Source organism: Accipiter gentilis, chromosome 29 (genome assembly GCF_929443795.1).
Source record: "Accipiter gentilis chromosome 29, bAccGen1.1, whole genome shotgun sequence".
Lineage (NCBI taxonomy): Eukaryota > Metazoa > Chordata > Aves > Accipitriformes > Accipitridae > Astur > Astur gentilis.
This window is the reverse complement of record NC_064908.1, coordinates 7,314,000-7,329,219: the sequence shown is the minus strand read 5'-3', so window position 1 is coordinate 7,329,219 and position 15,220 is coordinate 7,314,000. Positions and strand designations below refer to the sequence as shown.

General features: G+C 46.6%; 1 protein-coding gene across 5 annotated transcripts in view; it reads right to left on the bottom strand.

Annotated features, from left to right (window-relative positions):
• Positions 1 to 428: 428 nt before the first annotated feature.
• PPP1R12B (protein phosphatase 1 regulatory subunit 12B) overlaps positions 429 to 15,220 on the bottom strand; it is a 124,637-nt gene continuing 109,845 nt past the window's right edge. For all 5 annotated transcript variants that reach the window (XM_049832382.1, XM_049832384.1, XM_049832385.1 and 2 more), the window contains 2 exons: positions 13,436 to 13,486; positions 429 to 3,835 (listed from right to left, as the gene is read on the bottom strand). In XM_049832382.1, coding sequence (XP_049688339.1) covers positions 3,749 to 3,835; positions 13,436 to 13,486 — 138 coding nt within the window. In that variant the 3' untranslated portion in view covers positions 429 to 3,748. The remainder of the gene's footprint in view (positions 3,836 to 13,435; positions 13,487 to 15,220) is intronic.

Genomic DNA, 15,220 nt, shown 5'->3' with positions numbered 1-15,220 from the left:
GTTTCTAGCAACCTCACTTGGGCCAAAGGCTCCAAGATACAGCACCAGCGCCCATGTCTTTGCTACAGTTTGGTCTTGACCAAGCTCCTGAGCAGAGCAAATCCAGGGCTTGGCACTGTGGAGGGAGATGGGCCTGAGCCCCATTGTGGTTCAGAGGTGTCAGGTGGGACCCTCTCCCGTTTGCCTTCCTGGCTGGTGGGTGGGTGTCAGTGACGTGCATCCACAGTTCCTTCATTTGAGCTTTCCCTGAACAGTCACACAGGGCAGTGTTGCCTTTCCTGTGTTGTAACTGCAGCAGGTTATTTCTGCTTTTATAGATGATTGATACTGTTGTGCTATGGAAATTTTGGGAAAAACAGGGTGTTTTAGACTAAACAACTTGCATCTCCAGAAAGATGGAAGCAAAGCAAAGCTTCTATTTTATCAACTCTTATTTTATTCATTTATAAATACTGTTGTGTTTACAAGCATCATAGATGTGAATATTATTCCCAAACTTTCAAACACATAATACTTATAATACTATATAACAACAACCAGTAAAACAAATCATTCATCTCAGGGTTTGAAAGGCCACTCAAAAGTTGCATAAAAATACATTCTCTCCCCATCTCGTAAGCTAGTCCTGCTTCTCCAAGGAGTTTATTTACAAAGAGCCATCATCAAACTCACAGCCACAATAGGCGGGTTCACCCCAAGCAATAAAAATGAATTCACCCCAAGCAATTGCTTAGAAAAAAAGCTTGTGTTCTCCAATGGAGATCACATCTGGCAAATGCTCTGGTTCAAATAGGGATCAGTTTTAAAAACTGCTTGCTTTGCACTCTGTCCCAGGTGCAGAGTGCAAGGTGTCCTATTCACTACCTCCTCAGTGCACTGGTTATGTCAGGCATTAAGTGAGACCAAAAAAATTCATTCTCAAGAATTTGGTTTGCAATTGCATGTTCATCATGAAATACTCACAGCTTTGGCTAGTCAGCGAGACTAAACTGTTGGTGGGTCCTCTACCCTAGTCAGAGTTCAGGGGGATAATCCAGTGCTAAACAGACACTTCATTTAAAGTGGTTTGGCTTCGCAAGGTGCCACGCAGAGCAATTAAGCCTTCCGCACCCTTTGCATACTGTTCCTTAGGATAAAATGCAATGAGTGTCCTGGTAGGAGGGGCAAAATGTCAGTGCAGGATGGATTTGTCAGATTGGGTTGAACCCTCTCCCTAAAACAGATACCAGGCTTCTTCACACTGCCAGGAACCTGCCTCGTGAGAAGAACAGGATCTTTAGTCTGAAATCTCGTCCCTTGTCCTGCTGGGATGCACGACCCAAGACGGACCCAAGACACACGCGTTGGCACACCAGCGCTGCACCAACCACCAGCACCCCAGCAGGTGAGTATCTTCTCTGCGTGGCACAGAAGGGACTGGACTCCTGTTTAGAGCTGAGAGAGCCCAAGTCTGAAGCAAGGAGTGGGTCACCAAGAGAAAAAACATCAAGAACCGCAGAAGTACTCACATAAAGAGTGCACCAAGTGGGAACGGCGTGCAGAAAATGCATTGACCAGATCTCAAGACTTAAAGCTGTTAAATATAGCAGGGTTAAAATAAAGTAATATAAAAAGGATGCCTGGCTTAGGCAGTGCTCTGCAGAAACCCTGATGCCATTACCAGCTTTGGTCTCTTCCTCCCCAAAGCACTGCAGCAGAGGAAGGGCCTCAGTGTACCAGGAGAAACGGCATCTCATGCCGTGCACAAACAGCTCCGCTGGCTGAAGAGTGGTGGAAGAGGAACCTCTGTCTAGAGCTGCCTGGAGAAAAACTGGCAGCTCTAAGAACCGCTAGAGAGGTGGGAACAGGCAGGACAGGGAGGGGAAGGGGGAAAAAATGGAGAATTAGAAAAAAGAAACAAAACCAAACTAAGAAAAAAACCCAAGGGAGAGGAAAATAAACACTTTCTGAAGCAATAACCAGCAAAAGGTTCCAAAAAGCCCAGGATTGGCTGATAAGAGATAAATCTTACCCTGTTGAGCAAGCTCAAGAATTACGCTCATGTTCAAGTGTCTCATCTATCTCTCTCATAGCAGAAAGAGTCCCACCAGTGTGGCGGGAGCTGCAAGCCCACAGTCAGCAGAGGTGCCCGGGAACGTAGGTAGAACTTCTTCATGGCAACCTCCAAGTTCAATGACTGAGACTGCAACTCAGCCAGATGGAGCAGGGAAATCAAAGGACAAAGGAAATGAAAGGACAAATATGGAAGGATGTAGATGGGGAAGTGGTCTGGATAGAGGAAGAAGTATCTGAGAGGGAAGGTATCGTTTGAGAGGAGTCTATTAAGGGGAAGCTTAACAGATCTGATGACAGATTACTGCTGCTATCAAAATCACACAGCACATAGAGGAGCCACTGTCTAAATGCCCATAGAGAGAACAATTTCAAACTGTTCTGAGTGTGTATAACATCAAGGAGGGGTTTTTTTTGAGGTTTCCTTCAAGGTCAAGGCTTATTGCAAGCCTTTGACAGATTAAAAGACTTTCATCCCAGTGATACAGTTACCAGCACACCCAAGGGCAGCTCCTTCTCCCTTTGACACCAATGTACCCACACCTTTCCATGGCATGCGGGAGGACAAGTGATCACTGCTTCATGCTCCTCTGTCTTCAAACCCAGCTGTGTCAAGCTGCTTCACCAACAGATGGGTGGGTGGGACTGGACCCTGGCATTCCCTCTCCCTACAAACAAACCAGTGCTGCCTTTCACTTGGTCAGACTCCTGCTGCACGTCAAACCAAGGTACCTGAAATACCAAACCAGACTCCTCTACAGGGCTCTGCCTTCATGAAGATAGCAGGAAAATGTCCCAGACAGCTGGTTTCTGGCACAGGCACAGCCCCCTACAAGGTGATTCATGCTAATATGCACGTGAAAGCAGCATAGGATCTCTAGGGGTTCAAGCCTGCCCTTTCAGAAAGCTCAGCAAGTATCTGTGATACATCCTATCCCAAACAGCACGAGTCCAGATGCAGTCAGCAGACACTACTAACAGAGACAGGAGTGTGATACCGAATCACCCAGGCTGCAAAGGAAAGGCAGGGTGAGGGATAAGGGGTCTGATGCCGAGAGTCAGCTCTGATGTTACTGAACAGGTTCAAAATCTTACATTAAATAAAAGACTCATTTTACTGGGGCGAAAGGAGAAGAAGGTCTCTGTGCAAAGCAGCTGTAGTCAGCCTGTTACAGAAATCAGCCCTGGTGGCTTTCACAGCATCACATTTTAACCAGAGTCCCACATCTCGAGTGGGTTGATGTGCATCCTCAGAGTCCCAGCACATGTTCACATTTTCCACCTGTAAAGGGCTTGGATGTACTGGATTAGTTCTTTAGGTGTCACTTTTTAAAGTAGGAGCTACCTACTCCAGACTGGAGTCCAACACCAAATACTGGGCTTCTGGAAGAAGTAGTTTTGGCAGCTCAAACCCAGTCCTCATGTTTCTCTTCTCCCTTGAATAAAATGTCCGAGATACCACAACATGCTTAAATTAAAAATAATAAAATGGCAGGGGTGTGTGTTGTGGGGGAAATAAGGGCAGAAAGGGAATGTACAGCAAAGGGCAGGGCAAGGCAGGTGTGACAGATTGATCCCATGGCTGAAATGCTTGCTGTACTTGACAGGAGAAAAAAAAAGAGAGGGGTAGGGCTTGGTGGTGGGGTTGGCAGCTTGCGTAGGGCACCCCTCTTCATCCTGCCTTTGCTCAGGATTCCTATTTGGAGAGCTTGCTGATGACACGAATGAGGGCTCCGTTCTCGTCCTTCAGCCTTTGGTTGTCCGACTTCAGCTCTGTCAAAATCTGTAGAGAGAGACAAAGACAAGATGGGATTACAGCTTAGAGCTGCAGGCTGGACAAGCCCTATGGCTCCCAGAGAACAGCAGGGACGTTGCATTCCCTCCATGCAGCACACTTTTAATGTTGATAATTTCTCCATAATGTCTCCATAATTTTTACAAACTGGCTGTGAGGCATGGAGGGGTCAAGAGGGTACTTGAGCACAGCAAAGAGCCATGGAGCCCCTGGAGCCGGGAAAGCCCTTGCTGAGAAGCGATGCCACAGCCCCAGGGTGGGAGGGCAGGAACCATTTTTGAGCTGTTTCATCCCAAACCTGTTCCCAGAGGCTAACTAGGGCTCGGCAGAAAACTATAAAGCTGGTTTACCTGATGTGGTTTTTTTCCATTTTGCCACGACCAGAGGGGAAAACAAAGGTCTATAATTGTCACTCAGGACTGGACCTTGCAAAATCTCTTTAGAATAAACCCAAATCTCCTTGGGATCCCATAGATGTTTAATTCAAATACGCATGCCATGGCTAGAGGACTTGTAGAACATACTGACACTGGAGATACCTCCTTGGTGCTCAATTTTGAATGCTGAAGCTCAACCAAGGGTTGCAACACAGACAAAAGCCACAGCACTTTTAACTGGAAATAGAGGAAGAATAGCTTCAACAAGAGCTTTGCAGCATCTCTCACTGGCAAAAACCCCTCCTGACTCCTCTTGCTTCCCACGCTGCAGGCGGGTGACCTTCAGTGGACTGTCCCCTGCCACTCGAGGACTAGAAGGAGACCCTGTGCTCCTGTCTCGGGGTGCGACACAGAAGCTGTAACTCGCACTATGGGTGCCAGCAGCCCTGATGGTGACCAGCCCCGGAGCCTGCTGGAGCAAGCCAGGGTGGAGCTGGGTCACACGCAGGCAAGAATGGCACCAGTATGAGCTCAGTGATGATTTCTCTCTGCAAAGGTGGATCTTAAGAGGAATTCCCCCAAATTCAAAATCCCCACTAAACCTTCTCCTTCCTCCTAAGCTGGAGTTTCAGCTCTGACCACAACCTTCTGCCCGTTCCTCCTATCTGCAGCCCCTCCATGACCACCACCACTGAGCACAGGCAGCTCCTGGGGCAGAGGCCAGCTCCCACTGCTCCTGCTAGGGCAATTCCCTCCTTTCACTGTCAGGCCAAGCCGCGCCTGGACCCAATGCACCTAACCCCGTCTCCCCGCTGGCACTGGTGGTGGATGCTCCAGCCAGGAGGTTTTGCAAGAGAGAGAGAGGAGGGGGAAAGTGCAGCATGGCAGGATATTGGGGAAAAGGTAAAACTATGTGATGGGCTGGCTGGAGCTTCAGCTAGTGATGCTTAAAAGTGTCTCACCGGACCCAGTGGTGGTGCGACAGGCACATCTCCATGACAGGGCTGCCACCAGAATAGCAGTCATGACTCCTTATGCCATCTCTCATGGCCAAATGAGAGGCATCGCCCATCACCAAAGTGCTCAGAAGCCCAGAGAAATAGGGAGAACATTTGCTGTCTCACTCAGCACTCCTCTGTTTCCTCCTGAGCTTCATCTAACACCCACAACACAGCACGGTGCCCTCCAGTCCAGTGCACTACGACAATTCAACCACCTATTGGGGTCTGCAGATGGACAGTCCATGTCCTCTCTACATCACTGCCTGGGGTGGCCTTGCAGTCCTGAATGTGTCCATCACTGCAAATGAGCTAGTGATATGAAGTTCTGCCACTTGCTTTGGTAGAGATAATCTGTCACAGGTTCCCAGAAGCAACATCATAGAGAGCAACCATCCCGGTTCTACAGCGTACTGGAAGCTCTAATCATGGCTATGCCTTACACACATGCTTCAGTGCAACTTAGGTGATTTATTCAAAAAGGAAGGAGCATAAGTACATGTAAAGCAAGTGCTTCTTGAAAAGTTTCCCGCTGTAACCCTACTCCACCAGTTTCCAGTGAAGTTTTCTGAAAACTAAAAATAAATGTTACAAAATTTCATTCCTCCCAGGCCAAGGGCATTCCTCCCTTCGAAGCAAAGCACCCTCAAGTCAGGTAAAATAAGCTGCACGTGAAGCAGGCTGGTAAGGCAGGGGCCTGAAAACTGAAGCTTTATAAATATCTCACTGGAAAAGGTAAGGATGGATGTGGCACAGCCCGCAGGGGACAGTGAAGCTGACCATGATGCAGCATCAGTGTAAAGTGAGTTTTGGGCTAGAGGCTGGTCCGAGCAGTGGTGCTCTGTGTTACCTGTGACAATGGAAAAGGTGGCACTTCAGAAATTATGCAGATTTTGGAAAATGAGATTCTTTGAAAAACACCACTGCTGCAACAGCATGGTAAATCTGTCAGAGTTTAAAACAGTGACATTACTGTATCACTGTGATGTCTACAGACACCAGTGAGACAAGGTTTACAGGTACTAGCAACACCCTGTGTTAGACCTACTAAAAGAATTGAAAAGAAATCAGCAGAGCTTGCAGACACGTGTCTCTTCTCCAGCTCGGACACCAGCAGTGAATTGCAAACCTATAAGCAAGCTGGGAAGGATCAGTCCACCCGTGTCTCAGCCAGCCTGCACGAGAGACAAGGCACGTCAGAGCAGATGGGTGTTAGCAGGGGGAAAGCAATAATGCGATTATTTCCTAGGAGAAGACAGACTGGTGACTTACTGTTTGTGAAACATTATTTCTCCGAGTCTGGAAATAGTTTTGCTCAGTTTTCCCTCTCAGATCTCAAAGCACTTTGGGAAGGAGAATGACTTAAACTCACCGTTTGTGAGAAGGAATGAGTGAGTGACAGTTTGAGAACACTTTCGCAGATTTAAACCATAAAGATGGTGAGATCATTTAATCTGACCATCTGCACAATTCAGGCCACATAACGTGAAACACCCCCTCTCTCAGCCCCTGTGATACACGCGTGGTCTTGACTGCGACTCCCGGAAGGGGAAGCCACAATTCCCCTAGTTAGTTTGTTTCTATGGTTAATCATCCTTGATATAATTTGTGCGCTAAGAATAGATTTTTTTATACCTTAGTGCCACTTCCAGCCCATGAGAGAATATTGCTTCTTCCTTTTTTTAAAAAATAGCTATGTCTGAAGGGATCTGAATATCCCTACTAACCTGCAAAAGACAGGTAGGATCCTAAGTAAGAAGCATTTACAGCTTTATTTTAGCACCAAACCAACAAAGTAGCAAGAAAGGATGTAATTCAACTGCATGACGTGTGAAGGCAAAGCTTATGGATTGTTCTTGGATTTCAAACACTAATTGCTCTGCACTGAATTTAAAACAGAAGATGAAAAAAGAAAGCGCACCTGGTCCACCTCCTATTGGTTCACCTGCCTTGTAGCCAGACTGTAGGAGGCAGAGGGGATGCTGCAGCCTGTGAACTCGAACTCAAAAATCAAAAATCTCTGTTTAAAATGAGAGAAGGAGCTTGTTCTCTTTGCTCAAGTGACAAAGAAAACCTGCTGAGGATTGCCCAGTTGTAGGTCTTCTAAAAAATCATCTTCCTGTCTAAAACGTGCACTTTTCATAACATCCTTAGAAATTTATTACATGTTCATTCTGACTTTGGATAATCTTAATTGCTGGGTGCCAGCTTCTCACTGAATTAAGTCCAATTAAAAAAGAATTATATTATGAGCAGACACATGGCATAAAACACCTGTTTTGAGGTAAGGTAATGAGGAAGGGGGTGCTGGCTAACCCATTGGCACTGACAAGCCACCCCAAAGCCATTTGCCAGTGTTAAGCCACAGGCAAGCAGCTGATCCATCACTCCTCAGTAGCCACCTCAGTGCCATCCACCCAGCCCTATGCCCTCGCGTCAAGGCGGGGAGCACATCCTCCTATTTCTCTCCCAGATGATGGACTCCACATGGACAAGGCAACCCCCTGATGCAGTCAGTTAGTAAAACGGCGAGGTCAGCATCATCTGCCAAGCAGAGCAAAAGTCAACAGGACTGAATAGAGCCTCCAGCAAAACCCTGCCTTCAGCTGGGCAGTAACACCATGCTTTTGGCTTTCAGAAGATCCTTTGCCACATGCTGCTTTTGAGCCACAAGCTTCATCAGATACCCTCGAGCAACGAGGGAAGGGGGAACAGCCCGGCCAAGGGAGCGGAGACCTGCCTGGAAGAGTGGAAGAGGGAGGCGAGATGAGCCGGAGAGAAAGCAGCTACAGCTCCTCTGATTCGGAGGGCTTGGCAGGCAGAGAAAGTCTGGCTACGACCCGGGTCAGAGCCCTGTTTTCAGCCAGCAGTTGCTCATTCATCTGCCTCAGAGTGTGAATCTGTTTGAGCTGGTGGAGATTCTGCAGAGAGTGAGAGGAGTGGACAGAAAAATACAAAGAAAACACACCACGAAGACAAAAGGGCACAGAAACGTGAATTTAGTCCACAAGCAGTAAAAGAAAAAAAGAGAATAAAAGAAAAATTAGTAGCAGTGAGTGCTGGATGGGCAGCAGCTCAGATGTGTATGGGGAAAGCCTTACAACACATGGAGGATGTTTTGGGAACCATCCCTTTCTCCAGGGGCCCCCAAAGCCTTTAAAAAGGTCAAATAAAGGGATTTCCCACCACAAAGCATGACAGTCTCTTGCAGGTTAGATCCTAGTTTACCCAGAGAGTGAGCTCCAGCAGCACACAGCCCCTGGACTTAGGAACTACTGTGAGAATTATCACCATTGACTTACCACCTACGCAGGCTTTGAAAACACTGCTGGCAATGGAGAATTTCTTTAAAACTCCTTTTCTTCATGTACCTCTAAAAGCTAAAGCAGTCTTGTGTAGCAAAGAGCGATCAGAGCTTCATGGGAGACTTTAAAGGCACAGACTGAAGCGTCTGAAAGTGCTGCTGTCCTACAGCAGACCACTGAGACACATACCACATCTGCTTGCATCCCTCGTCCCTGCAGCACCTGAATGATGGCTCTTGGGTCTGCTCAGGCTTCAGTCCTGCCAAACATCTGGGGCATGTGTGCGTTTTTCAACCCTGCCCAGATTCAGTTCTTCTCTGTCATGGAGCTCAATTTATCTCTGATCTCCAGAGGTGAAAAGTCAGAACCTTAAACTGCTCATTTTAACTAAAGGAGTTTGAATGACAGCATCTTACACAGGAGGCATGTGAAAACATGGCATTCTTGGTCACAAAAGAAAAAAGTGGGCAAAGGATGGTGTAGAAATCAAGCCCCAAAGCTGGGGCTAGCACAGGTATAGCAGCAACAGGGAGATACAGAACATAAAAGCAACGAGGAAGGCAAAATGGGAAAATGGTAAAAGCCAGGCAGACATCACTATTTCTACAAGGACGACATTTTTCCCAGTGATGCTAAAGCGAAACCATGTGCTGGACATTTATATCAAATGCGGGTGCTAGGACATGCTGAGGGCTGCAGAGCTGCTTTCTGAGCAGCTTCCTATTCCTCCTTCCTCCCAACAGCTTGTCAGGCAGCGGGGCCACGTGAACAAGAAACCCTCCTCCGTGGTGGAGGGAGCAGACGCTGGGCAGCGGAAGGCACGAAGGGAAACATCTGTAATAAGAGTATTTTTAAGTTCAAGTGAAAAAATCCCAGCTGAGAACCAAAGCAGCTCCACAGACCAACATGCTCCTCCCTATGCCCTCTTAACTGTGAGCTTGCAATGGCAGGGAGGAGATGGAGGGAAGATTCTACTGGGATGGGGATTCCTTTCTGCCATTTAATTAGCAGAAAGCGCTCAAAGGGAGGTCTCTGTCTATCCTTAACCAGCAGCAGCATGGAAAACCTAATGTGATACAAAGAACTTGCATGAACTTCCACCCAACTTGCGTGACATGGAGCTGGCTGCAGTTGGCAAGGAACCTGCTGCATCCCAGGACATTTTGTCCAAGGGCTCCCTCCTGTATAAAAGAGAAGTACTTCACGTAGCCCTCATCCATTGGCTCGATTCCTAACTACTCAAAAGCACTATCTCTGCTCCCCACTAAGGAATCAAGATACCTTGTCCAAAAGCCTTGCAAACCACATGGAAGCAAGGCAGGTGAGTGCAGGGAGCCAGCAAAAGATGGGGTTTGAGGCCCTCGAGGGCATCAAATGGACAAAGCAGCTCCTGCTACTTGGACTATGCCAACGTAGTCCTGACACTGGATAAATCAACAGGTCCTGAGACAGAGCTACAGCCAGCAAACTGCAGGAGAGCTTCAGGGACAACTCAGCAGCAAGATCCCCTCTCACCAAATCTCAGCCATTTATCCATCACTTAACCTGCCCAAGCTGTGCCAGCTCCCCCTATGCTCAGCGAGGACACAGATGGACATCACATGTCTGTCCTGTGATAAATCACACCCAGGAGCCGCTGGAGGATGGTTCATACTGGAAGAGTCATTACTTTTGGTGGTACCATGGATAACAAACATCTGTTTTATCACAGGGAACACAGCTGAGCATGTGGCTGGCAGAAAACACGAAACATATGTGAAATGCGGCGCCGTGCTATGCAAGATGGAAAGGATTGTGATCGTGTGAGACCACCTTTATTTTTCCATACCAATATAGCACAAAACCTCAGCATGGCACCATCAGACACAGCTCAGCCTCAGCATGCTGTCACAGACGATAAAAAGGATCACTTATGTAAAAATGCGTGTGTGCTGCAGGTAGGACAGCCTTCTATTTATCCAAGAAACCTAGCAAAGGCTGGGAAGCTGGGACTGAAGCCAAGGGCAACGACCAGAATCTGGATGATACCGCTGTGATTGCTTATCACTCTGCTTGATACTTGGCTTACCGAAAGCAGGTTTCTCAGTTCAGCTGTACCTGCCTTCAATTAAAGGATTTTGTGCCTGCAACACTAGGGGAAATAAAAATGCCCAAAGCATGCACAATGTACAAAGCCAGGAGGTGCAGTGCTTCTACGGAATAAAGAAGCTTCTGTGACCTTCAAGAAAAATTGCTGTGTTAAGTTGGAACCTCAGGCACTTGGCACTGAATTCAGCTCAGTGCAAATGCTAATTTTCTTTCTCCTTCCTCAGCCAAGTTGCTGTATCTCCAGTCAAATTCTGCAGTCACTTAGGAAAATGCTGCACCACTTTGTCACCTTCACAAGAGCAAGTCTGCAGGAGCAGCTCGGGCATCAAGGAGTTCTTGATATTATGGAGTTTGTCCCACTCCTCTCAATTTCTTGATTGCTTCGTTAGCAGGGGTTAAACTCACGAAAGGAACAAAGCTCATTACCTCAAGAATAGCCTGAAGTACAAAGCATTTCTGCCACAGAAACCCAGGACCATCCTGCGACCTTCCTAAGAAGTCAGCTGCAAGAAGAGGAAAGCCCTGGCCAGAACATCTGATGCACAGAACTGGACACAGACACCCCAGGATCCAAAAGCTGGATGACAGCCATGCTGGACTGGTTCAATTCAAAGACCAGTGGGAAGAATCCCAAAACCCACAGTATTACCTGATACCTAATAACCTGGCATGTTTGGTTATTTCCCCTTGCTGTTCTCCATGCTAAAGGAAACTGGCAGATTTGCTTAAGTCGCTTATTCTTTCTGCTTGACAGCTATTCAGCTAGTGCAAGAAGCAGGAAAGAAAGTCTAACCAGAACTAATAGATTTGTTTTCCTGGCTCAACTTCCACACTAGGGATTAATGCAGATACTCTGTGGAGGTTATCTCATTCTAGGCAAACACAACCGGGCTGACTGTCCTGCTTTAAGGCACGATGAAAGTGGACACGAAAGTCTGCTTTCCTTATGAACATGTGCAGTTCAACATTTTTACCTTCAGAGATTTTATTCTCCTTTTTATTGAGTAGTTGTTGAAAAAGACACATCACAGCACACAGAGGTACTCACCATATGCTCGAGTTTTTGCAAAAACTAGTGGAAACATACTAGCACCCTAAGAAGAGGTTATTTTCAAATTTGTTGTCTATTTATTCTACTAACAAAATGCCACTTTGGTTGTTCAATGCAGCAAGAACACAGCAGAGAGCAAAGAGTAAGTACCACTCTTGAGGATAGCTCATTATCAGTTAGACCACAGGCTCCTGTAGCTCACGTCTCCAGCATGTGTCTCAGGACAACATAAGAACATGTCAAATTTCTAGTGCTTCTCCTTTTGCACTATGTTGGCTTCCATCAGTCTGCAGCTCCAGACTACCTGAATCCGAGGTGCTTTGGCTGTGTCCAACAGTTCCTACAGGTACCTTCTTTCATTAATTGCTTTCTGAAGCAATATAAATGTTTCAAAACCGACAGGCCACTAGAGGACACCAATTTGTCTTTTACTCTATGGACTGAGCCGGTTTGGAGAGTGATCTGCATAACTGAAAAACCAACACAAACTGCTACTGTCTGCATTTTCTCTTGAAGGCCATATTTCTGTAATTACAGGAAGGTCTCTCTGGAGTTAAAGGCTGATACCTGTTCAGTGAACAAAGAATTTGGAATTTAGGCATATTCAGTCCTTTCTTCTTCCCCTTCTGGCTAGCACATCCACACTTATTTTCTCCTCTGCCAAAGAACAAGCGAGCCTTTACAGTAAGACTCCACCAAATCATTCTGCTACTTATTGCAGTAGAAGATGCAGCACAAGCCAATGGGTCCTTTCAAAGATGTGTGCTCGGTAAATATATGAAGCTTCAAATAGAAACATAAAGTTGGAACATCCTCCAGGGTGGCAGGAAATCGTTTCCATCAGTGCACCGTGCTGGGAGAGCTCACAGCTCTCAGCTTGGGTCCTTCCTTCTTAAAGTAGCGTGGTCCCACCTGGCTCAAAGGGAATGAAAGTGCAGGGCACAGAGCAAAGCGGGGCATTCTGTGAATATGAGCATTAAAATATAGTGTAAAATGATGTAACGCTGCAAAATCAGTGTGAAGATTTAGGTGTACTTAGGTGGCAAAACACACTGCTTCCTGCTCTGCACTGCTCCCTGCTAGCCCCATGCTCACAGGGCATCCAAGCCACGGCAGGAGGAGAACCATCCTTTGAAGCAATGCCACGAGAGAGAGGAAAACGCGAAGGAGCAGTCGGTGGCGGATGTCTCGTGACAGTAAGCCATGCTGCATATTTTATCAGGATGCAAATTCCTCTTTGCTGAAATCTACTGCAGGCTGACTTACTGACACAGCATTCCAGTAACATGCTTTAGGAAAGGAGTACAGAAATACAAACACTCTGTGTTTTTTCCTGGCTAGTGTGCATGATCTCAAAAGCCAGCTTTGTCTTCTTACCCATCTGGAGAGAACCACAACGGCTTAACTTGGGCCGCAGACTATTCAGAGCACAGAGGATCAGCACACTGAAACTCATTGATGCCACAAAAGGTTAGTTTTGGAAAGCATTTAAGGAGAACAGCTTTCACAGTTCTCAGACCAAACAACATAACAAATTAAACATATGGTGCAATTTGATGAATGATAATAGGACAGTTTTATTAGTATTTCATGTTTGGAGAACATGGCCATCAAACTAAGTTCTGGCTGTATAAAGGAACACGCTGAGAGGTAACACAAGTCCCTTCCCATGTACACCTTTAATATCCTACTCCTGGGTGACAATCCCAAAAGACATTAATGTAAAGCATAAAAACCAGAATACACAGAGTGAATAGATTATTTCCTACCTTCATCTCCTCTTCCATTTCAGACAGTTTCCGTTCCAGGGCTCGCTTCTCCTGTTTACAAGGATTCATAACAAAGATGGTCACAAGGATTTAGACGAAAAACTTACAGTATATTTTCTTTTAAGGAAAAATAAGAGTCTTGTATTTCTGTAGGAGCATTCACTGAAAGGCATCTCAAAGCAATGCACAGGTTACAACCAGGAGCTGATCAGATGGGACAGGGCAGCTGGTAAACCAGCAGGCAATATGTGCTGGGCCCATTTCCGCAGATCCTGAGGTCTCTTCACACTCCTTCAATGAAACTAACCCCCACCTTCAGTGATCCCAGTTTTCAGGACTTGCTGATGTAATGTGATTTTGAGCTCTATAGGTGAAGCCATGGATTTAACTGCACCCCACTAAAGGAGGCAATGACAAAACTCAAATAAGAAACAGTGAATAGGGAAAGGTGCCTGGAAATTCTGCTTCTCCAAGATTTAGGGCTTCAAAGCTGTAAAGCTGACTGCTTTCAGTATATTTTGGACTTCTACAGAGGTAGGTTCTGCCATGTGAGTACTTGTGGTGCCCTCAGTGGACAGCTAGAGCCCTTGCCTTGCCCTTTAGGGAGACGTCTGGACTCCACCAATGACTTCTTCAACATGAGAGGGCTCAAACCGCCCCAGGAAAGTGCACTGAGCAGAAGAAAACAGCAAACGTGGGTCAGGAACAGGCTTTACACTCTTTGCCCTGCTCCTTTGCCCTCTCCAAAGAAATATGAGGCGAAGAGAGTGAGGAAAACACAGCTTTTGAGTGTGGCCATGGATGATAGGTTCTGGGTCACTTTTTTTTTTTGTCCACAGCACACTTTATCCAGGGATTCATGAGTGCAAAATGAGTAAGCCATCCTGGAAGCAGTTAATGCCGTCTTCACTGAGAACAGTTGGGCGCTTTTTTCCTCTCTGACTCTCAGAAACCTGTATTTGTGGCTATCAAGATCCTAATTCAACAAAAGCAATGCAGGACATTGCCCCAACTTGGAAGCATCACACGGGTGGGAGATGGGATGCGTGGTGTGAGCTTCCTCTGGTTGGGGATGTCCACTCAGGGCAAGTGCTCTGACCACCACATTCTCTTTCTTTTCCAAAAGAAAAGCTCCACTTGTGTCATGACTTCCCCCCACAGCTATGTTCAGATGACAGTGATGGCTGCATGTTTGATAACCCCACTCAGCCTGCTTTAAGCACATTTAGAAATCAGGCCCACACAGATTGCTGCTTTGAGAATCTCAGTCTCAGGGTGCAGAGATGCTCAGCTGAGCTTACATGGCAGTGCCATGGCCTGAGCATCAGCTCAGCTTCAGCAACCTGGGTAACTTCAACAGTCAAAGCCTGGCACCTGCGCCAGTAGGTATATCACACACTTGTACTAAGGGCTGATGTGCTCTGCCTAACTGTCCAAAGTGGGGATCCTGAACGACACCTCCTCCAGACTATATCTGGCAAATCCTGGGAAGTGTTTACACGTAAATAATTAAGGTCTTTCATGGTAGGAATTAAATTTAAACACACGGTTTGACCATCCAGCAAGGTTCCTAAAAATTCAGGAGATGAAACAGTTTAGGAGGAACCTCCACTTCAGGCAACCTCCAACATGTAAGTGGACGTTACTGAGAAACTGGAGCCAGGCTCCAGCTTTAGTTAAGCACTGAGGTACATGGTGGGAGAATGAGTAGTAAAGGCCAACAGCTGAAGCAGGGGAGGTTCTGACGAGATAGAAGGAAAAAAAAAAATTCACTATGAGGATAGT